We start from the raw sequence: 25,313 nt of genomic DNA on the forward strand, positions 1-25,313 counted from the left end.
TAATACATTTATATAGCGCTTTTCTGGACACTCAAAGCACTTTTTCTCCTCATCCACCACCAGTGTGCATCCACCTGGATGATGAATGCACACCACACACCAGCTGATTGGTGGAGAGGAACATATAAACAAGGTTCTAAACATCTAAACGAGGTTTAACCTCTTAGACAGCGCTCACTGAGCAGTATAGAGTGCCCATCAATATACTGGGGCATTAGGACCCACAATAACCACAAGTTGAGCGCCAAAAATTCTAGAGCCAATAATATTACAATGATTTCTGAATAACAAACACAGTTTAAATTTTTAAACTGTATTGAAATAGAAAATATTTACATTGCAATATCAATTTACAACATTACTGTTTAACAGCAAATTAATAACTCCTTGGTGAGCATAAGATATTGACATTAGAACTGCACAATATTGTAAAAATTTGACATCGCAATGTTTTTTTTCTGTGATGTATTGTATAATACATTGCGATTTGATTTCACAAGACAACCTAAATAACTCTTCTAGTTTAAAAGACTAGACTGAATAGGCTGATTTTATATGGGAGTGAAATGTAAATATATTTTATGTAATATTTATATATATATACACACACACACACACACACACACACACACACACACACACACACACACACACAAACACACAAAATGCAGTCATAAATGAACACAATGGAGCAAATTAAGGTAAAATTAAAGTGAAAAACTGATTCATGGTTTGCTGGGGAGGGTCTAAGGGCCTACTCACACTATGCTATCCGAACCATGCCCAGGCCAGTTTCCCGGATCGTTTGAGAAGTGTGAGTGCGCTGAATCGGGCTCAGGCACGGTTCACTTGGTCGGGCCTGGCCCGGTTGGAAGAGGTATGAGCGCGGTTCACTTGGGCTTTGGCGCGGTACGTTTGTAGAGTGAGTGCAAAACACGCCAAAGCCCGAAACTGAAAGCGAGACGTGATTTTAAGGGACTGCTTCATATTGATTTATTAATCATTCTTACTGTTCAATGAACGCAAACTGTAAAAAAAAATAGTGTGAGTGGGACGACGGGGGAGACGGGAGGGGGGACAAGCGTGCTTTGGCCAGGTATGAGGCACCTGTACATAGTGTGAGTACAGCCTAACAGTATTCGGTTACAGAAATTGAGTAATCAAATGTAAATTAACAATGCAGAGACTTCATCGTATAAATTGTTCAATAAAATGAATCTTTATGAATGCTTTGAACTCTCTTAAAACACTTACATAGCCTTAATAACTTGCCTTAATGTAGACAAGTAACTTTCACTATATTCTGCCTAAATTCTGCAGTCTTTACAAAACTCATGTGTTTTAACCTGTCGCTCTTGGTCATCTATAATCCAAACTCAACATTGCATATCTTCATGATATCTTCAATATCAATGCTCAAACGGTATATTGCGCGCCCTAATTGACAAGTATGAGATTATGAATTAACTAATCCATAATTTTAAATGGCAGTGTACATGAAAAAAAGTATTTCAACAAAACTTCGGGCTCTTTTTTGACGGTCCATGCGCAAAGTGTAAAACGCAGGGCGCAAATGCTTTCAGGGCATGTCAGGACGCGTTTTTGCTAATTTAAGGACGGGAAATCTGCCTTGCGCCGCGGCGCATGTTCTAAAAGGGTTGAGTTTATTTTCTTAATGAGTTATAGGTGTGTTTTAAGAATAAACCAATTAGAGTCTCATCTTCCATTCCCTTTAAGAGTCAGCTGCGTCGCGCCAAGAGCGCATTCGCTATTTACAGGACGCAAAGTAAGTCTAAGTGGAAAAAATGAGCATTTCACAAGCAAACAGTTCACAGTTTTTTTTAACAGAAGACTGTTAAACAGAGCATCTACTGCCTGAGAATGAGAGATAATGGATCACTTTCACTTTCGCTCTTGGATAGGGAAACCTTTACGCACAGACATCAATTAGTCTATAAATAAATACTTTTGTTTGTTAAGCGCAAATGTTAGTTTCAATACTATTTCTAAATTCAGTTCTAATTTCCAGCAAACGAATAAATGAATAATAATAGCAAAATGTGCTCAAAAACCTGAGTTATATCCTAAAACACATGCTGTGCCCCATATGGTCTAAAACCTGACAGGTGGGCAAATCTAAGCTTGTTTTTAAAAAAACAAATATAAATATGGATATAATAAATAATACTGCTAATAACAATAACATTATACAAAAGCAAATTGTTATGAATGAACTGAAAAAGCCCGAGAGGAAGAAGACATAAAAGCAGTGGTTTTTCATATTTATGTAGGCTAGAAAATAATATGTTTTGTAATATTTTAATCCTTTATATTTATATTCTATATCTATTCTTATTATATACTATATATATCCTTAATATTTACATTTTTTCATATGTAAAGATATTTGCCTATTGCTCTCTTGTGCGTATTAAGCAGTGTGTAAGCGAGGCGCAACTCTGCGCCGGAGTTTAGACCGGGTTGGTTTTGGTCTAATGAAAAATCTATTATAGATTCTCAAAATAGCGACGCGCCAGCGGTCCGCCTCAGAACGCCTTCCTTTTTAGACCAGAACGCCTATGGGCAAAAATGAGCGCTTATGCATTTGCTATTTAAACAGCGCAGCGCAACGCCTCAAAACGACTCTTGAGCCAAGCTGAAACTACCAAAAGACTACTGCGTCACGCCTTGCGCCACACTGCGCCGGGTGTATGATAGGGCCCTTCAAGTTTTGAATTACTTCAGGTTGTCGACATATATGTTATGGTACTCTCACCAAAAAGTACATTTACATTATAAATTAAATTTTAAGAATTTATTCGGTTTTCCAGAGATGGGTTGCATGAAAGGGCATCCGCTGCATACAATCATTTGCTGAATAAGTTAGGAATATTTTTCTTTAATAAAGTTATATAGTTATATTACATGTAAACAGTATATAAAATAGTTAAATTATGTACTGATATTTTATAAAGAAAATGTGTTATTACTTTTACTCATGGTTTATACTACATGACAAGTTTTTCATTAAGGTTCAAATTCATTTTGTTCTCCATCTTCTTAAATATGCACATTATTATTTGTCATTGACCCATAATTAAAAATAAATGTAAAAATTGTATTCTCATTAACAACAGAGAGCATTTACCTCCGAGTTCCTTGACATTTAAAATGGCATTCTGGAACGGGACAGCTTTAATGCTAAAACCTGTGAATAAAAGTTAAACAAGATTAGCAACCGCAGCTTTGAATATTTCACAAAAGGAAGTCATTAAAACTCTTCCATTGCTACACACAGACCTAGATTTAATCAAATATGCTTTATAAATAATCACAAGGCAAAATCTGAATGCAAAGGGGGGTATTTAAAGTGTTTGGCAAGGAGGAAGTGCAAAGATCTGTGTTTGTGTTTGCAGGACATGTCTGGTATTGCTCTATGATGGTGGGCTGACCTGTGGTAGGGACGATGTTGTCTGTTGCCTCACTGCAAAGTCTGGAGAGCAGGCTGGTCTTCCCAGAACCCGTCAGACCGATGCAAACCACGTCATATTCTGGTCTGGGTGGAGGAGGTCCTTTACAGCACAACGTCCTGAAACACTGAAAGACGGGACAAAGACGGAAAGGGGAAAAGAGGGGGAAGAAGGCCAGTTAGAAAGGTTATAACAATTTAGACTAAAAACTTTCCACTCGTGTTTGTGTTTACGCAATTTTTTCGCGATTCTCCAAGAGAAATGCTGTGGGTGTATGCGTGTGTCACTCTAGAAACAGAAACACATCTCAAAGCCATCTGACATCTGTTGACACCATCTGGTTGAGGAAAAGTTACTGCGAGCGAAAAAAACAAGTCTACCGCACAGTGCCTCCATTGAAATCATATGGGCCGAAAGTCACCACAGTGTTCTGGGATATAAGCAAGCACCCCAATATATTTCCGCCAAAAAAACAGCCCTGTTTTCTGTAAGCTGCTGTCAGAGCTCTTCGGTTGACGTCATGACATTGAGTGATAAAGCAAATAAAAAATTGGCCAATAAATTTCAACAGAGCCGAATGGGACTAACCACCAAAGCACACACGCATAAAGAAAGACAATAATACTGCTTAAACCAATCGCGTCGCTTCACAGATCAAACGCTTCCTACTATACGTCTACGCAAGGAAGATCAAAGCGTGTTTGACATTGCTTCACGTTACATTAGAATGGTACGGGTAATACGGTTAGGCCCCTTCTGAGGAAAAACAAACCTAGCGACAGTGAGTGCAATAATCTGCATTAAATTTTTCTCATCCTGTCTGCCTTTTTTGAGTTACAAAGCACATTTCACATCTGAAGGTCTTTATTTGCTTGGCTGCATGTGGCTGTGTCTTTACACAGAAACTCTTAAGCTCTGTTGCAAAACTTTCAACTGCCTACACAGCATCCTGACCCAAACGGACCCTAAAAAGCGGCTGATTTATGGCACTGTACAGAGGCCAGATTAACTTGTTAATAAAGGACTTTGACATTAGCATGTTGCTATGCTAATAAAGTGAAATCCTAACAAGCATATCATCGCATATAAAGTAAAACAATCCATTTAATTTGAGTGTTGACAATACTTTTTCATATGAAACATTTACAGTCAAGACTGCACTTGATTTGTTTTATATTTTTTTACTGAGCTTGTCACAGCTTCTTTTGTAAGTTGCTAGTTCATCTCTTGACGCCACTGGAGTGACAGCTTCTACTAGTTGGCCTCTCTTAAGGCTGATTTATAAAGACTATGTTATACACAAGACATGTCACTCGTATCTTATTGAATTGGAAAAAGTGTAACAGAACATGGTAAATAAAGCCCCACCTACTAGTACAGGTGCCAATCATCGACTGCTATATGGTGAAAAAAAGCCCGCCTTCTAGTACAGGAGCCTATCATCGATCACTATAGACTGACGATGCTCTGGGGGAGGGGCTTGGACCAGACACGAGTTTTTACCGATTTTGGATGGTTTTCAGACGTTTAGAAATGAATCTAAAGAGACAGTTGTTGTTTAATTTTATTGGTGATTCCTAATATAAAATTCAATTGTAAGCAATTTTGGAGAATTTGATGTTTCTCTATTCAGACAGAATGCCCGAGCATACTGCCTGAGAGCCGTTTCAAAGATGTCCACCGAGTGACATGACTTGCCTTAAAGGGACTTTGTTTATACTTCTGCGTTTTTACCTTTGCACTGTCGCAGACTTTGCGCTGGCTGATGCTGACGCTGACAAGCATCTCTCAAAAAAAATTAACTACACAAGGGATGCAATGATTAAGTAATTTCACTTTTTAACCGCACTTTGATTCGTCACAGTTAATTAACCGTAATAGCTTTTTAACACCAAATGTCTGCACAAAACAAAACTGATGCAACTGAACAAAGTTATTTAGCTGTGCGCTAGCTTAAAGTTTCAAGCTTGTACACAGAGGCTAATACACATGCACACTAGATTAACTATGGCTGAGGCTATTCACAAACTGAGTCTTTTGTGTGCACAAGTTTGTTATTTCCAATAGAGCGACGCACTCACGCTTTCCAGATTCACCTAGTTGAAATAATTGCGCAAACGCACCGCAAATCACGTGATGAACTGATTGGTCAACTTTATACTTTGCATGGAATATAGACATTTCTACTCCAAAGAAAAAATATATATATACACAACACGAAACACCAAAAAATTTCACAATATAGTTCAAAAGTGCCTTTTTCAGACAAAGGTTTAGCAGCCCTTGACATTATTTGTTCTCTTCAAAAGGAAAATACTTAGCTAATATGATGCTTAGATTTACATTAAACAAATACAGTTTTTTAAATACTTAATATTGTTATTTATTGAGTGATTAATTGATTGTTCTGACATTTATTTTCAGTGTAAAATTATTACTTTTGTTTAAATGTAAACATTTTTTCTACTTTTAAGTTCAAAGAGAAATAGACTGTTATTTGTTTTTATTATTATTTTGTGCTGTATTATTTGCTTAATGAGCAGCAATAAATAACACTTTAAAATAAGGAGTTTTCATGTGATTTTCTAAACTAGTAGTGTTTTGAAATTAACTAATGCCTATTAATCATGATAACCATGAATATTCCTCATACTATATTCTTACAACCAAAATCTATAATCGCTCCATATCTAAACTACACATTGCAATGACGCATAGCGTAAGCTCTGTGATTGGTCAGCTTGGTAGCGCTGACAAGTGTGGGCGGTGCTGAGAGCCGTGAGCCTGATGGGGCGAGTGTTTACAAGTATCAAGTGAGTCCCATAAAGGAGCTCCAATTAGAAACATTTGTTTTGTGTTTACTTTCTGATTAAAGTTGTTGCACGTCCACCAGTTCTGCCTCTGAATGAGTGAGTTTGAGCTATTTGTTTTAGTAGCATTCAGAAAAAACAAAATACCTGCGAAAAATAATCGACACAAAGGAACATAAACACCTATTGGCAGCTAGTGTTTCAGAAGTGTTATTGCAGAGCAACACAAACAGAACGCAGAAGTATAAATGCACGGCAATGCACAAGGCAGGTGCCATGAGTCACGCCGATCACTCGACAAGCCATCACTGTACCCCCACTGCACCTACTCACTCTGCTCTGAGTTGAATTTGATCCAGCATCTCTGGCATGAGAAACAAGTATGGTAAAAAGGACATTACAGACCACAACCTCTAGAGTCAATGGATAATTGTAAGAGGTTTACTCTGGCTATCTGGCCTTCATTACACTCATCCCCCTAAACCTCAATCAAATAAGAGTCACAGCACCAATTTAACCCCCACCAGTTTTAATCAAACTGTTGAAGTAGTGAGATTCCAAAAACTGCCTCCAACATGGGAGACTAAGTATACTAAACTAAGGATACCCAAGACTGTAGTCTTCAACATCAGTCGATAGAATGTCTCACTAAAATAGTCAACTCCCAAAACCTTGATTCTATCCTATTTATGGCACCAGTATAACCTCTCAAGTTCTACTAACCTAACCAGCATCTCTGGCATAGGGGACAAGTGCATAAACTTGGCAAAAAAGGATGATAATGACCACAGCCTCTAGAGTAAAACTCTAACATGCACCTTGAGGTCAAAGAAGTGACGTTTTCTCACACTGTTTGTATTAGCTGCTCTCCTTTACACTCACACTTCCTAAAACTCACTGATATTTAGCTCCAGTTCTACTCAAACCCTTCCAAATGGGACTTCAACCAATGTCACGGGACAGCGTCCAACAGCAAGAGAGGCAAGTGCTCCAACAAAGACGGTAATGAAAAACCCCAGTCACTAGTGTCAATCAATAATTTGCAGTGTTGGGTAAAAAAGGAACAAAAATAAAATGCAAAGATAGCATAACATACACTTTCACATTCCTTTCCTTTAAAAGTAACTAACAAATTTAGTTCCTTTTTTAAACAAGTGATTTAAAATAGTAATAGATTACTTTTTCCCAACACTGCTAACATCTCCCTTGAGCCTTTCATGTCAATCACAAGGGCACCTTTGTCAATGTTTCCCCTTCCCTAAATCTCACTCACATCTTGTTCATGGCACCAATGTACCCCCTACGGTTCTACTCGTCTGCCTCTGAGCATCTTTTGGCCCAGTGTCTTCAGCATGGGAGGCACATACTTTTAGGGTACTTTCACATCTGTGGTTCGGTTCATTTGGTCCAGACCAAGGGCAACAAATAATACATTATAGCATTTTTCTGCCGTTTTGGGGTCCTTTTCACACTACACTGACTGCTTTGGTCCGAACCAGTTAAAAAGAACAAAAATGCGGCCATGTGACTGGAAAACAATGTTTTAATGCATTGCAAATGGCAAAGGTGCATCGCAGGTCACTTAAGGAGGCGTAAATTAACTTAGCTAAACTGCGACATAGTCATCTTCCGCAAATATTACCAATGATCCGTCAAGTAATGTTTTTCCCCCTCTCTCTCTCTGTTTAAGTTTGTTGGTAAAGCGCTGTCAACAAATATTTTTCCTCCAAACCCCATAAGATGGGACAGCGGATCAGACTACAGCAGCTGGATTAGTCTAAAAAGGCGCAGTACTTTTTCTGGTTGCGTCTGTTTTAGCTCGAATCATGTTCTCACAACAAACGAACCTCTCCAGGATTCATTTAAAAGCGAACCAAGACTACCTTTTTAAGGTGGTCTCTGTGTGCTTTTTTGGTCCGCTTTGGTCCGCACTCGAGTGCAATTGCTACATTTTCACCTGCCGGAATGAACCACACCAAGAGGGAAAATTACCTCTAGTGTGATTCAACTGAACCAAATAAGGCAGGTGTAAAAGCACTTTAAAAAAAAAAAAAGCGTTAAACTGGGCAACCTCTACCGTCAATCAGAAGTCTGGTGTGGTGGGTTACTTGCACATTTCCTCCTAAATATCCTCATTTACACTCACATTCCTCTGGGTCACTGCACCAATCTCTTCAGTCTGACAGAGGAGTGAGGTTTACTTACAAAAGTCTTACTAGCTCAACCCTCAGATGTATTCACCCAGCTCTAAGTGAAAAAATAGGATTCAATTAACTTCATAAGTGTTGAATGCAAAAACAGGGACATCAAGGACCACAATCTCTAACATCAGTTAGTGCAGTGGTCCTCAACCACCGGGCCGCATACCAATACCGGTCCGGGGATCAACAAGAAATCATTAATTGTTTTTGTTTTATTTATTATTTGAGAAAATCTTTCATTTTTCATTTTGAACCCATATTTAACCCACAAACAGTAAAATGAGTGCGAAATAGACGTCTTAGGAAAGTTTAATTGCTAAGGGGAAAAGGCCCAGTGAAGGACCTACGAACTGCCAAGAAATAAATCCGCAATCCATTTGTCAACAAATCAGGTGAATTCCTCAAGCCTGGAAGAAGATCAACTGCTTTAGATCGCAAATCACGGCACATATCGGGTTTTTCGTCTGCGCAAGTTTGTTATTTGCAATGGAGGTGTGTGGCTTGCGTGCAAGTTGCGTGAAAATCAGCCTTGACGTGCTTGCACCTTCCAAATGAACCCAGTTGAATGAATGCCAAGAGCGCACTGTGAGTCACGTGACAAGAACTGACCATTCAGCTTGTATGGAATATACACATTTCTGTAGACTAATTATCCCAGAAAAACATCAAATTAAACAGACAAACAATTATCTATTCTTCAAATACGTTCTGCGCAAAGTTTTCTTATTTCCAGTTTTCATTCCTTTGAACCAAACAAACAAGCTACAAAGTGTATCACAACATTCTACATTTTCATTTGAAGCATAAAAAATATCTAAAAAAAATGAGGGGAAAAGGGTATATGCACCACTAGTGTTTCTTTCCATACCGATAAACTTCCAGTGAAAGGTTAATGTGATTTTAATTTTATTTTATACAGCTCCTTTTACAGCATACATGTTGTAATGTAATTAAAATATAATCAGTTAAATAGGCTTCAGCATTCATTTGGTTTTTTTAAGCATTAAACAAGATGAAAAGCTGTTTACATGCACACTCCGCCAGGATTAGCAGGCTAGCGCAAAATCTCCATTAAAAATACTGGGGGGTAAAATAAATGTTCATGTTTTAAAGACATGGTGTGGAAAAATGTAATTTAATGCAGTGCTTCTTGTACATTCTGAGACCCATTTTATATTGTATATCAATCAAGCAGTAAAGATCGTTGATTTTTAAAGACACAGACATACTAATTTTAATTTTATAATGGCATACAGTTCACCATTAGCATTTGACTGAGAATCCTGAAAAATTAAAAGTCCTACTGCTTATTTCTTCAGATGTCCCATAACTAGGGCCAGACAGAATCTGCAGACGTTTTTTGCTTTTCTGCTGAGAATTTTGATAAAAGTCTGTGGATTTCTGTGGATTTGTTCATAACTAAAACCTTAATATGTGAAATAAAAAAATAATATCTTTTTAACTTTTATTCAATGTTTAACATGCAAATCCAATTATTTGGTAAATAAAGCAAGTTTGTCAGATAATATATCTGGTAAAAGACAGAAAATATTACTGTACAAACTGCATTGTACATAAATCAGATGAACATTTTCACATTAGTCAGTAATATTACTGTAATTAATAAAAAAAACTGAATAAATATAGATTTACACACATTTACTCAAGTAAATGAACAGAATCAATGATAGGCTAAAAATTTTCTGAATTCTGCGCGCGCAGATTCCGGGTGGGCCTACCTGTAACTATATTTCCATGAAACATTGTATATAGACAATCAAATTAACAGTGGAGAAAGATGCACACACAAATAGTTCAACAATTCGAAAGACAGAATTGCTTGTTTAAGCCATACTGAATATATAAAACAGCACTTTTGGTTTATTTTTGCTTGTTGTGATCCTCTAATTGGCGGAGATTTCCTCACAGAATCATGAGTAATGTTGTTTCTCAAGAGGAATTCCACTGTTAAACCACTGAGGGCTTTAACAAATGACTACATCATCAATTACGAAAAACGCACTTTAAAGGTTTGGAAGTTATAGTAAAAATCTATTCTCCGAAAGAGAAAATGAATGGGATTTCACATTTTCATATCTTCGACCATATGGTTGTACTTTACAACGCTGACAATTCATCTAACTTGCCTTGTGAGAAAAATGAGGATGAAATCCATGTGCACTGCATTATGAATTGCTCTCTGACAGATTATAGAACACAACGTGTGAAATCAAGCAAACCAGATGCTACTGACAAAAAACACAGCAACTTCATGGTTAAATTAGAGTGAAAATCTCTTAATGAATCTCATTAGAACTTGGGACTCCTTCATCACACATAGGGTGGAAATATCTGTGTTAATTGCATTTACGTTGTCATGTGACAGTCAGTTAGGCTGAGCACAGATACTTTAGAAGAGAGTCAATCTTGAGCAATGCAGTGTGAAATCATAATAACGTATGCATTAGTTCATTCATTCATACATCATAAAGCCTGAACATGTGACTGCGAGGAAAATGTGAAGGGGGGTGTGTTGTGCACCCGCTCTAAATTAAACACAGACTGCGCGTGGTTGTATGGCTAGTAAATACTGTCCTCTAGTGGACACACTGCACATTACATCAATACAATGGACGATTTTCTTGATTCGTTTACCACGGGGCATGTGTCTATACAGATGTTCCTTCATAAAAATAGTTTATATCCTGAATAATGGTTTTGAAAGCAATCCTATTTTATGACATTCTGTATCTTTTTTGAGAATTTAAAATGTGAATTGAGTTGCAATGAGTAGGGCCAGACAGAATCTGCGGGCATTTTTTGCTATTTCTGCAGAGAATTTGGTTAAAAATCTGCAGATTTTGGCAGAATCATAATAAAAACTTAATACATGAAATAAAAAATTTAATACATTTTAAACTTTTATTTAATTTTTACAATGCAAATCCAATTGGATCCACTTTATTTGGTAACCAAAACCTGTATATTATATATACTAAAAGACAGAAAATATTACTTTACATGCTGTTTTGTAAATTATTCAAATGAATATTTTCACATTGCTCGGTAATATTGCTGAAATTAATTAAAAAACTTAATAAATACAAATTTACACACTTTTACCCAAGTAAATAAACGGACTCAATGATGGGCTAAAAATCTGCGAAAATCCGCCTATCATTAATTCTGTGTATTTACTTGAGTAAATGTGTGTAAATCTATATTTATTCAAGTTTTAAATTAATTACAGTAATATTATTGACTAATGTGAAAATGTTCATCTGATTTATGTACAATGTAGTTTGTGAGTACACAAGTAAAGTAATAATTTTTTACTTTTAGTAAGAGAGACTTGCTTTGTTTACCAAATAAAGTGAACCTAATTGGATTTGCATTTTAAACATTAAAGTAAAAAATATATATATATATATTATTTTTTATTTCAAATATTAAGGTTTTAGTTATGATACTCCAAAATAATTCCGCAGAAATCCGCAGATTTTTACCCAAAATTCTCTGCAGAAGTAGCAAAAAATGTCTGCAGATTCTGTCTGGCACTACTTATGAGCATCGTTGGATGCATTAAGTTTAACTAAATGTTACTCTATATTACATTTGTAGTTTGAAAAGGCACTATGAAGTGACCCTTTATACTTCCATAATAGATATTCCTGAACTGTGTTACGCTTGATGATAATGACACGTAATTCCAATGAACAAAAATATATTTACAACACAATGTACTGTACAAACAGAGGCTGACGTCATTGTTTTTGACGTCTTGTTTTTCACACCATCTCCACCAACCACCTGATTAAGTTTTACAATCCAATCAATTCCCAATGGGTAAAATCAAGTCTCGCCCTACATTGTTTTTTTTCCCAAGAATATCCTGCTATTCTCGGAAACAGTTCTCTGCTTATATAAACAAGGCAGAGAAAGCAGGGACAAAAATACTGCCAGATTCTTACTTTATCTGAAGGACTATTTAAAAAAAAAAACTTAATAAAATAAAAATAAGATTTACCCTTTTCAAAACTGCACTGCTTTTGGCTGAATAAACTCTTACAATGTCCTTCTTAAAGGAACAGTTCATGCAAAAATGAATAAAACTCCATAATTTACTCACCCTCAAGCCATCCTCACTGTATTTGACTTTGTTCTGTCAGATGAACAAAGTTTGAAAAGAGTTTTAAATTGTTTTCTTCCTCTTCCATGCTGTGTGGTGTTAGATAGTGGCTGAAGCTTTTTAAAAGCGCATAAATATATTGTAAAAATAACCCATAAATCAAGTCTCATGAAGCAGATTGATGTGTTTTTGTAACAGAAATACTTCGAATTATTAAAGGGTCACGAAACACCAAAACACATTTTTTGAGCTGTTGACAGTCGTATATGTGTCCCACACTGCTAAAAACACTATAAGGACACCTATATTTCACAAAAAAGTGTAAATTGGTTGTTTTTGCGTTATTTCAAGCATATTCGTACTTCCGGTTTGAAACGAATTTTTGAAGCTGCGTCACGGTCATGACATAATAGCGTGTATTCCAGCGTGCAGACTGGACGTGTGTTATTACGTCTTACAGTGTGATGCATTAATGCATGAGTAAGGCTTGGTTCAAACCAATCAGCGCGCTCTATTGTCTAACTTCATTAATATTCATTACTGTCAGTGTTTACACTGCAAAAAAAAAGCTTTTCTTACTTAGATTTTTTGTCTTGTTTCTAGTCCAAATATCTTAAAATTCCTAAATCAAGAAGCATTTTCTAGACAAGTAAAAAACATATAGTATTGTTTTCAAAAATAATATGCCAAAATTAGATGAGTTTTTCCTTAAAACAAGCAAAATTTACATTTACATTTACATTTAGTCATTAAGCAGACGCTTTTATCCAAAGCGACTTACAAATGAGGACAAGGAAGCAATTTACACAACTAAGAGCAACAATGAATAAGTACTAAAGGCAAGTTTCAGGTCTGTAAAGTCTAAGAAGGGAAGTGTTAGTAGTTTTTTTTTTTTTTTTTTTTTTTTTTTTTTTGTACAATTAGTGTGATATTCAAAGAGGCAATTGCAGATTAGGAAGTGAAGTGGAGACTAAATAGTTGAGTTTTTAGTCGTTTCTTGAAAATAGCGAGTGACTCTGCTGTTCTGATGCAGTTAGGGAGTTCATTCCACCAACTGGGCAGATTGAGCGTGAGCGTTCGCGAAAGTGATTTTTTCCCTCTTTGGGATGGAACCACGAGGCGACGTTCATTCAAAAATAATCTGCCAATGGGGTAAGCAAAATAATCTTACGTCAAAAGAAAAAACAAGATTAATTTGCTTACCCCATTGGCAGATTATTTTGCTTGTTTTAAGGAAAAACTCACTTAATATTGGCATTTTATTTCTCAAAACAAGACAATATGTTTTGCTTGTCTAAAAAATGCTTCTTGATATAAAGCTAAAACCAGCTTGACCAGCCTGGTTTAAGCTGGACATAGCTGGTTTTAGCTGGTCATCTACCAGCCTAACCAGCTAAGACCAGGCTGGAAATGGCTGGAAACCAGCCTGGAAGTGGCCAAAACCCCTCTAAAACCAGCCTGGTTGACCAGCTAAAACCAGCCAACCAGCCTAGGCTGGTTTAAGCTGGATTTTTCAGCAGGGTATAAATGGCCCACCCTGTACAATAGCATCATAATGCAAGTACACTCAAAGAACACATCATATTTTATTCTTAAGAACATTTAATTTAATTATAGCCTTTTTAAGAATGTAAAAATGAGGCATTGGATTCAGAATGTAAAAACACATATCCTAAATAAATAATAATAAATTATTAACAAAAAGTACAAGGTAAAAAGTAACCGAGGCTGTGACATCTGCTATCAGATCTATTTTCAGTTGTCAGACACATGAAAATATACTACAGCAGGGTTCAACGCTAAAGATTTTTTCTACTGGTCCGATCGGGCCAGTGGTTCAGATTTTTACTTGCCCTACCACAATTTTCACTGGCCCCACCAAAAAAAAGGGAAGTTAATAGCTATTTTTAGCCACATATTTTAAAAACGCGTGTGTCAAAAATAAAGTCTGTGAATCTAGAATTTCAATACTTCAAAACATGTTAATAAAAGTGTAATGCAAACAAAAAGAGCAGAGGAAAATGTGGAGGCATTTTATTGCGGTTCGAAATTATTTAACAAAAGGTGGCTGACTTGTCAAACTGACGGCAAACTGTGCAAAACATCACTTTATTTATTTTATTTATTTTTTTGTTTCATTGTTCACAAGACGTTAGAAACAGACATTTTCTTTTAGCCTTATAATTTGATGTTGCCGCCATGTTGCCGTCTCTTCGCTGTATTGGTTGTGACCAGGTTACGGAAAAAATAGCATGCTCAAAAAATCAAATCACATATAAGGAACCGAAAAGCAATATGGTCTTGATGACATCACAGAGAAGGAAGTGTTTAAAGACTTAAAAGAACAAACTTAAAATGCATGCAACTGACAAATAGTCGCAGACATATTAAATGTTAGTGACAAGGCAGCACTGTCTCAATCGGGCCAGTAATGATTCTGTCAACTGTCCCAAGCGTCTCTCACGCTGGCCCTGGGCCACCGGGCAGTCCTTATTGTTGAGCCCTGTACAGTAATTTATAGTGAATACTATAGTGTTTTTTTAACCATACTGACATTGACACCTCCTATAGAGATAGAGAGGTTATGCCATCAGCTAAAATGTTGCCAGATTTGTTTTTTTTAAGTATGGGTGATTTATATTGCATCACCAAAAACGATTGAGCTCATGTCAATTTGTTGTGCGATAGGTCGATAATGATTATTGTGACAGGCCTAATATACAACAGAGAATGTATGCGGTGAGATGGTTAGAAATATGTAAAAGGCGTAGCAAGAGTAATAAACAGTACTGTATGTTATACATTAATGCCAAGCTGACTTGTTTACTTAACTAAACAAATTCAAGTGGTTCCTTTGAGATCTAATGCATCTTAGTTATTAAAACAGATGGCTTACCTCTGTTTCTGGACAGAAAGTACCCATTTTCTATTTTTAGAGAGACAATTGAGAAGATTCTACACCCGAAATAATCATGTGAATGTGAAAATGTGAGTCATGTTGGCAAATATATTCATAAATATACCTGCAAGCTGGTATCTTTCAATACAAGGACATTAGAATCTATATAAAAATCAAAAAGAATGGCAAGAAGCATTAAAAAAGTGGAATAAAAATGCTAAATAAAATGCTATACTTCTGTGGGAACCCTGATGATTCCTAAAACTAATTTAAACAATTCACACAAATATTAAAAGTGAGAAAATTGAGAACGAAATTAAGTGTCGACTGCCATTCAGCTTAACGGATTACAAAATGAGACAGACTTATTCTGATCTGTGCTTATACGTTATAAATATGCAAGAATGGAATCCTAAAAGTAGATTATTTATATATATATATTAGTTTATATATATAACATCACACACTTTTCACGTCACTTTCCATAAAAAGTGACTTATTTAAAAACAATTTAAGTGACTGAAGAACGTATTATATTACTTTTTTAAATAACCTTACCCAATACTGAACATTAAACATTTAAGCGGACATATAATAGTTATTTTGGGGCTGCACTGTGATCCTTTTATTTGTAATCAGATGATTCTTTTTGACATTTTTTTTAGATACATAAACTAAATAACATTTAAGTGCGAGTCTCCTCTAAACCGTCAGGAAAAAATATATTTTTTACTCTGAAAACTTCAAAGAAACAGGACATTTTTAATGTTCTGCAAAAAATAAAGCTGAATACATAAAATACATAAAAAAACTCAATTTTTGCATCTGATTTATATCATTTAAAGGTTGTTGAAGCCATGGTTTTAGGTGAACCCTTTTTTCAACACTACTCATTAATTATATCACCCAAGCACAACTACTGTCCAAATATATTTCGGAAAGAGGGTTTTAAGAAGAAAAAAAATTCTTAAAACCTGATGTGCTTTTAATAAACGGAAGCTCCTCAATGTAACTAAAAGCATTTTATCATCCACAAGATGGCAGCACCAACAACTCTTGTCTATTACAAATGGGTGTTTGTCAATCTCCTGACTAAGTACATTAAATAACAAACAAACAGCAAGAAAAAGCTATGAATAAGAAAATGTTTACAGCAACAGTAATCTCTGTAAATGCCGAATATCCCTATCATTCAGACCAGCATATTAAGAATATGTTCTGATGTAAAACAGGTTCAACCTGTAACTGATCTCGGTTTCAGAGAGCAAGTAGATTATACATTGTTAATTCTTCATGTCCTATATAAGTAGAAAGTTGCTCATTTTGTCAGCATGAGGATAGTAATGTGTTTAATTAGTTTAGATTCTCACTAATATTAAGCTTAGAAGGTTCAATGACAAATTAAGTCAAAGTATTACGTACAGAATTACAGAAAAGTAAAGTTTCCATATTCTCCACACACAAAAAAATACAACTTATTGAAAAATCACTGACAATAAACCATAAGCATTTGCAACAACAATTACAAAAAATATATATTTTTATTTTATGCCAACTTTAAAAACACCCAGAGTGGGGTTGCTCATTATATGGATCACATTTTTTGAAGATCTGGTTATTTACAAACAAATGAATATATTTCGCACATGCAAGCCTTTGCTGAGTTAATCATGCACAGAGCAAATTACACAACTACAACAATGGCCTAATCTTATACTGTTAGTACAAGTGACTGTTCTGATACGTTCCTGATAATTCCCATCGTATAACAGCAGTGCAAAGGGCCAAATCTGACTGGACGCTATAAGTCACAATGGGTGGTTTCATAAGCTCCACAAACAGAGCTCCACTCTACAGAGGCATCTTCAACAAAGGGGAAATGGCCACCTATGCCACTGACACTCATTTTTCTCCACATTATGATTGGGTTTCCAGGTAAATACAGGCCGGGCACATTGCCAGCTGGAAAGGGCCAACAACAGGAAAAAGGAAGGGCCCGAATGATGGATGCCACAATCTGAGGACTGGGAGGAAGAGGTTGACCCATGCTTGAAATGCACCAGAGACATGCTGGCGCACAATAAAAGCAAACGGCACCTGTTTGTTCTACGATAAAGGGAATGTGGAAAAAAATGTATCATTGATGTGAGCTTTTTAAGACACAAGTTTCACTGATAACTAGCTTTGTTAATATATTGAACTCTCTATGTTGAAAATAAAATTTCAGGTTAATATCAATCACGTCAAGTTACACAGCCATTTAAAGATTTTCTGTTAGTTAAAATGAAAATCTTTCTTTAAAAAAAGACCAAATTTATTTAAAAGAACAATAAGAGCAATGTTGCAGCACAGTGGCACTGTGGGTAGCACAATCGCCTCACAGCAAAAAAGTCGCTGGTCCAAGCCTTGGCTGGGTCAGTTGGCATTTCTGTGTGGAGTTTGCATGTTCTCCGTGTGTCCTCAAGTTTAAGTCCAAAGACTTACGGTACAGAATAAGCTAAATTGGCTGTTGTGTATGCGGTGTATGCAAGAGTGTGTGGGTGTTTCCCAGAGTTGGGTTGCGGCTGAAAGGGCATCCGCTGCATAAAACATGCTGAATAAGTTGGTGGTTCATTCCGCTGTGGCAACCCCTGATTAATAAAAGGGCTAAGCCGAAAAAAAATGATTGAATGAATGAAAAAGAGCAACAATATTAACGGTTTTCTATTTCACTATATTTAAAAAGTTATTCACTGTGTTATACATCACTGAAAATCACCTCAATTGTAGGTCACTTTGGAAAAAAGCATCTGCTAAATGACTAAATGTAAATATATTCTTGCGATGGCTGAATTGTTAGTAATAATATTCCAGTTTTAAGTACGTGAACGTTAAGCAATCACCATATATAGTCTTAGAAACGGGCGTGATTATTATTATGATTATCAAAGTTTAAAAAGCTAAAGCTGTGCTGCTTACTATTTCCACGTAATCCGCATATGTTTCAGGAGCCCTTAGGTCAATAGAAAGTTAAAAAGACCATTTAAACCATTGCACAATTTTCATGCGCCATTCAAATGAATGCAGAAACATGGTGATAGGAAATAAGCAAAATGTCAGTCATTAAAAACAGTCTCCTCTTGACTTCAATTGAAATCCTCTGACATTTTTATTTTACTTATTTATTTATTTATTTTTTCATTCTCAATTTGTTTTTTTCTCCTTCTAATTCAGAAAGCTACACATATGTCATGTGCCCGAAAGAGTCCACACTGCTGTCTACTAGGCTTAGAACGATAACCATTTACAAGATGTACCCCAGTTTGGAAAAGTTAAGGTTTTTAAGAACTTTCTGCTATACCATTCCTAAGGTATGTGTAAGACTTTTAATTAATTTTTTTTAAGGGGCAACAGAATCTCCTTTAAAAAAAGATATCCAAACATCGTATTTTAATTTGTAAAGAAATCTGTGTTTTTGAAACTAATGAAGACAGCAGAAGTTAATGATTCATTTGAATTGTTTAGACTGACTATATTGTTTACTGTCCCAAAATACCTTAAATGTTTCTTAAATTAAAATATATTGTGGTTAAAGAAGGAAAAAAGTTGTAGTTTTTTTTTACCCAGACATTTAAAAAGAATATATTTTAGAGCAGTAACCACAATATAGTAAAACTGTGATTATTTTATCCAAGTTTATTATAACGTCAGAATCTTATACCTGCCCATGCCTACTGTCCACCTGGTGGCAAAAAAGCACCCCCAACACAGACTCTCACAAAAGTTACGCCAAATATGTTTAGGTTAAAATAGCAATATTTTCTCTAAAAAAAACATTGATTTGCTGCATGAGACCTTCAGAGCACAATTTCCATCTCATACGTTCATGAGAATGAACACTTCCTAGGAAACAAGCATGATATATAAACAATAAAATCGAAGTGGGGAAACTACGGTAACTCTTTTTTTTTCTCCACAGCAAATGGGCTGACCTAAAAAAAACAACAACAGATACTTGCCATGTTATCATCTGTCAGAAGCTGGATAGTAATCTCAATGTTTGGGAACAACTGTGTCAGACAGTTCTGTAAAGTAAATAAACTAAATATTGATCATGTACATTCCATCAGATGCATAAAGATTATTGAAACAACAACTGAGGTTTTGTGACATTTATAATGGTGTGCTGGTGAGTTCTATCACATTATTTTTATAGGAAAAATCACATACATTAGCTAGGTTTCCATCCAAAAACAGGAAGTAACTTTTTGTGCACAAATGGATTATCGCATAAAAGAAGTGCGAATAAAGCAGCACTTCCATCCAACGAGTCAAAGTGAACAAAATCGTCACTTCCTGATTAACTGGCGCCAAATATCAACAGTAAAAATGGTATTTGCTGCAGCAAAGGAGAAGATGCATTAATCTTTTCTTCGTTTAATAAATGATTAGCGCCTTAGAAGATGATGCCAACACTCAATGTTGGCGTTTGAAGGCACTATATGCGGAGCAGTAACTCTTGACACAGTTCTGGAGGTAATTAATAATATAATAACACTAAAACTGCAATGGTTAAGGCGTTTTAGAATGACCATAACAACATTTCGGATGTTTTACAGTGTGCTCAGCCTGCTGGTTTATCCATTCGCACACATTTTAATCATCACATGATCTCTTATAACAAAATAACATGTAGTGTTTCCTCTAGGATTTTTTCCAGCTGTGGCGGCAGGCCTTTTTTACACCGATCTATCAACTACCTATGGCCTGTTCATGTAATAGCCAACGAGCATGTGAATCACTTTACTTGCGTGCCTATTTCCTCTGCTCGTGCACAAAACTTCTTGCACTCCCCCTCAAACATTCGCTACTCAAGCGCAGATCTTCTTGTTCGCTCTCAAATAAAAGCTGCTGAAGTCCGATTTAGTGCATTTATGTAACAAATATGTCTCCAACATTTATTACAATTGCTAGGAATATTTATGAATGTGTGCAATACACCTACAGAGCGGTATTATGCGCCCTGAAGTAAAGTGAAACGGCTCTACGTGGTGTTTGTTGGCTTTATGCATCACGCTCCTGTCAGTCAGCCAGTCAGCCTTAAAGCGTTAAACAAATCATGCACAGCAACACTACTGTTGCAAAAAAGTTTCCGCTGTTATATTTAACTTACCTCTTATTACGTTTTGGTGCGATTATCACCCGCTATTAAAAAAACAAAAAAAAACAGGAATGAATGTTTTGAATGAAAAGCTGTAATGTAGCTGTGGTGACATCAATTTTGGCGTGGCATCCCAACATGGAAGAATGAATGTACCGGAAACCATGACATGACTTTTTTTAATGCGCATACTGGAATTTGTTTGGTAAAAGTGTTTCCATCATAGTTTATGCGCATCTTTTCTTCTATTTTGGATGTGCGCATAATACAACGGTTGATGGAAATGTCAAGATGAGCATACATGTTGAAAATGTGCATAAAAACATACGCGCATAACTTAGTAGGATTAACTTATTCGATAAGATATGCATAAACTATGATGGAAAAACTTTTACCGCACAAATTTCAGTATTCGCATTAAAAAAAAATCATGTGACTTTGTTATAAGAGATCATGTGATGATAAAAATGTGTGTGAATGGACAAACCATCAGGCTGAGCACATTGTGAAACATCTGAACTGTTGTTTTGGTCATTCTAAAACGCTTTAATCATTTTAGTATTAGTGTTATTATATTATTAATTAGCTCCAGAATCAAAAGCATCTGTGCTCCCAGTCTCACGCCTTCAAACAATACTGCATGTTCAAAGCGTGTCAGGATTGCCTTCTGAGGCACAAGTCATTTGTTAAATAATAAAAAAAAAGATTCACGCAGCTTTTCCTACCAATGCAAATTATGTTTTACTGTTGATATTTTGGCGTCAGTAAATCAGAAAGTTACGATTTTGTTCACTTTGACTCGTTGGATGGAAACGCTGCTTTATTTGCACATCTTTTATGCGACATTCCAGATTTGCGCATAAAGTTAATACGCATTTTTAGATGGAAACATAGCTACTGACACACAGAGGGATTTTTACACACAGAATGGAATGTTTTTCCATTGTATTTTAGCAGATTAAAAATTGCCAAAAAATCATGCACATTTATTCATTGACACACATCTTTGTTGTTTCCATTCAGCATTTCACAAAATACACAAGTTGTGCAAAACAAAACTTTTATTGTTAGAGAAGAGCTGCTAGTGTATGTCAAGACATCAATGCAATATTAGACACGGCCCGTGAGAACAGCACAGTTATACCGTTAACAGATTCATTCATGTCAAGCAGTGCGTGCAGGGCCGGTGAGCGCTCCATGTACCTTTTGGTCACTCAGTTATGTTATAAAAATCTATTTTTCTCATATTTTCATATAGACATATTTTCCTCACGCTTGCATATTTATTTTTTTGCTTGTTAGCTTGATTAGTGTTGATTTCAAATGCAATAAATATGTTTGTATAAAACCTGTAGTAACGGTGCTTATAAGTGTGACTACATTTTGGCTGATGCGCCTAAATTTTTAAAGTTAGGAGCACCGGTGCTACCAAGCAAAAAGGTTAATTCCGAGCCCTGATTTCACAAAACACACAAGCTATGCAAAACAAACTTCTATTGTTAGAGAAGAGCAGATTCCATACACAAACTACATAAGTTACATAATTTTTGATTGTTGGTGATCCAGATATTTTAATCAGTTGCTATGACTTGCTAAGTCTCATATCTAGACAGAGACACTGACTGATTGATAGACATACAGATAGACAGACTGCTAAATAAATAGACAGACAGACTGATAAAATCGAGAACCCACTTTAATTATGCATTGCAGAGAAGATGTGAAAAGACAACCAAGCAGAATTGCTAACCCCAGCATTAAGTGTAGATTAAAATCCAAGGCTCAACAGTAAACTGAGAGCTTTCACTCTGCTACTTGTGCTGATTCACTGAGGTGAATACCTCCCATATCACTGTAGCGGAGTTCAGAGTCAATAGAGCACAGGGGGATTTGCACAGCATTAAAACTATAGCGGGATAAAAGGAAGGGGCTCAACAATGCCCAGTTAAGCTGGAGCTCCCCTCGCTGCTCCTGAACTGATGGTGCTAATCTATAAATCTAACCCCTTAGCACTGAAACATGTTGAATACCACCCCTAATCTCCAAACATCACATAGAAGTCTTCAGATAACAATACTATTCTCAGCCTTGAGGAACACATCATCCACAAGGTCAACCCATGCCCTAAATAACCAGTGAATGGGGATTTTTTGACTGGCCTATGGGCGATGGCTTGAGTTATGGCCCAGAATATATAACGGCCGGGGGAAGCCTACAAAACCAGTGCAGTGAGAGCTCATTCAGGAAGTTTCTTTTTGTTTTCCAATTCTGAGCTGATTTACACCCAGTTCCCACCTTTGATGGGTTGTATTTGGAGCGGTATCCTGTTTGGGCTGATGAGGCTTCCAATTCCCAGCCGCTCCTGGGTCCCACTAGCCATACTGGACTGTGGGATATTCCCCCGCTCCAGAGGAACTCTGCGACCTGACTGCCACATCCTGGCTTATCAAAGCACGGAAGTGAAGCATGCGGAATACATGGTTAGAGTCTCCATTCAAACACCAGCCAGACTCCAATGTGGGCCGCCGTCTGCCAGAGAAGTCATCCACCCTCCTACTGTACCATGGAAGTGCACTGGCTAACAATGTGAGTGAAACTGGATTATAAATTAAAGCTGTGCTGGTGCTGAACATTTTAGAAAACTGACAAGGCAACTAAGTAGTTCAAGTCCAGACAAAGACCATGCACTTCTTGAGACTTGTCTTGTCAATTCAAGATCATATAGTTCTTGAAGTTCATGTCATTCTAGAATCAAAGATCATATTTTCATCCGGTGTGTCAGAAATCATATTCTTCCCTAATATACACACACACAATACACCACAAGTTCTCCTTCGAAAATGAATATATCTCATTTACAGTGCATTCGGAAAGTATTCATAACGCTTCACTTTTTCCACATCGGAAATTTTCCACATTTTCCTCTATCGGGTTGGATTGGAAGCAGCGGTGTACAGCCATTTTCAGATCTCTCCTGAGATGTTCAATAAGATTTAGGTCTGAGCTCTGGCTGGGCTACTTAAGAACATTCACCGAGTTGTTGTGAAGCCACTCCATTGATATTTTGGAGGAGTGATTTGGGTCATTGGCCCTTCGCTTAGCCACACCCAAAAACCGCCACACACCAATTGTGGCTTAACAACCGTAGCTACACACAGGAGGTCTGTCAAGCTTTCAGCCGAGGAAAACATGCCAAAGCATTGTGCATATGGATTGTGCAAATCTGATACCCTGTATCCTAAAAGTTTGGACAGAGTGGAGCAATTTTGATCTCTTTTCAAATCCTAAGACCCAAGGGAAGAAATGACAGCAAGGATCAAGCTCTGTGAGGGGCCCTAAAGGAGCGGAGTTAAGTTAGTTTTGTATTCAATATTCCTGACACATTCACTGATAGACAGCAATAACTCACACACCTCTTACCCTAAAAAGATTTAAACTGTGTTTCCTACAAAAATATAAAGCAGATTAAGTTTCCCAGCTGTCTTTTTTTATTTTTTATGCTCCATATTATGAGCACTACTCTGTTTAAGCCCTCACCATAGTAGTCATATTAATAACAATCCTATTTCTATCTGTTTTAGGCTACGAATATTTGAAATTACATATCAACATAACAAAACCGAGATGAGATCACAAACTGAGCACTTGCGATCAATATACTTCACCCTCAGTTTTTTTTCAGTAATTTATATCCCTCATGACCATGTCAGAGCTAAAATTTACTGTTTTCATCTGTTGTTTTTAGATTTAGTCATTATACCGGGTTAGTGTCTGCTTTTATATTTGGTGTCTGATTAATATTTGCTGGAAGGGAAAATCTATTTGTTCACTTCTGCTATTTATACTTTGATTTGCATTCAAATTTATTTTATACACTTAACTGCAAATTAGAATAGAAACTGTTTAAAAGCAGACAAACATACTGACAGTTATAGGTACTGTATTTTGTTATGGGTCAATGATGCTAATATTCGGCACAAATCCATCAGTTTCACCTTTCCAGCTGTTCTTTCTATGAATAAATTATGTAGAAGCACTGTCCATGCATGTTTCCTTGCCAGTTGGTAACTCTATATTTTATTGCGCAACAATTAGTATATCAGGCTTTTTGGCGAAAAAAGGGAAATGATGGTTTAATTGGTTAGTATTAGATTATTTTTAAATTTCACCTATCTTGCTGTGCATGAACTAAGCTGTTGAATGGTCAATTTATGAGATGGCTATAGGCTAACCTAGCTTCAATTTTGATACAGTTATTTCCTAATAGGTTTCCAACAGTAAGTAAGGAGGGCGGGCCTTAGCGAAGGGTTAATTGACCTGCTGGAAGATGAACTGTCGCTTCAGTCTGAGGTCAAGAGCACTCTGAAGCATTCAGAATGTCTCTGTACATTGCTGCATTCATCTTCTCTATCCTGACTAGTCTTAGAGGTCCTGCTGCTGAAAAACATCCCCCCAGCATGATGCTGCCACCACCATGCTTCACTGTAGGAATGGTATAAGCCTGGTGATGAGCGGTGCCTCATTTTCCTCAAATGTAACACCAAAGAGTTCAATTTTAGTCTCATCAGACAAGAGAATTTTGTTACAGATGCCTTTTGGCAAATTCCCGGTGGGCTGCTATTTGCCCTTTACAAAGGAGTGGCTTCCGTCTGGCCACTCTACCA

The 25,313-nt window shown here is 36.5% G+C and overlaps 1 protein-coding gene across 6 annotated transcripts in view; it reads right to left on the minus strand.

The window, feature by feature from the left end:
* The window catches only part of arl15b (ADP-ribosylation factor-like 15b), an 84,539-nt gene that overhangs the window by 40,138 nt on the left and 19,088 nt on the right, over window positions 1-25,313 (minus strand). For 3 of the 6 annotated variants that reach the window (XM_005155620.6, XM_001923512.8, XM_073914437.1), the window contains exons 2-3: window positions 3,453-3,597; window positions 3,149-3,208 (exon numbers count right to left, since the gene is read on the minus strand). In XM_005155620.6, coding sequence (XP_005155677.1) covers window positions 3,149-3,208; window positions 3,453-3,597 — 205 coding nt within the window. The remainder of the gene's footprint in view (window positions 1-3,148; window positions 3,209-3,452; window positions 3,598-25,313) is intronic. The other 3 variants (XM_005155621.6, XM_073914439.1, XM_073914438.1) reach the window with 1 other exon arrangement.

The sequence above is a fragment of the Danio rerio genome, chromosome 10 (genome assembly GCF_049306965.1).
Source record: "Danio rerio strain Tuebingen ecotype United States chromosome 10, GRCz12tu, whole genome shotgun sequence".
NCBI classification, from domain to species: Eukaryota; Metazoa; Chordata; class Actinopteri; order Cypriniformes; family Danionidae; genus Danio; species Danio rerio.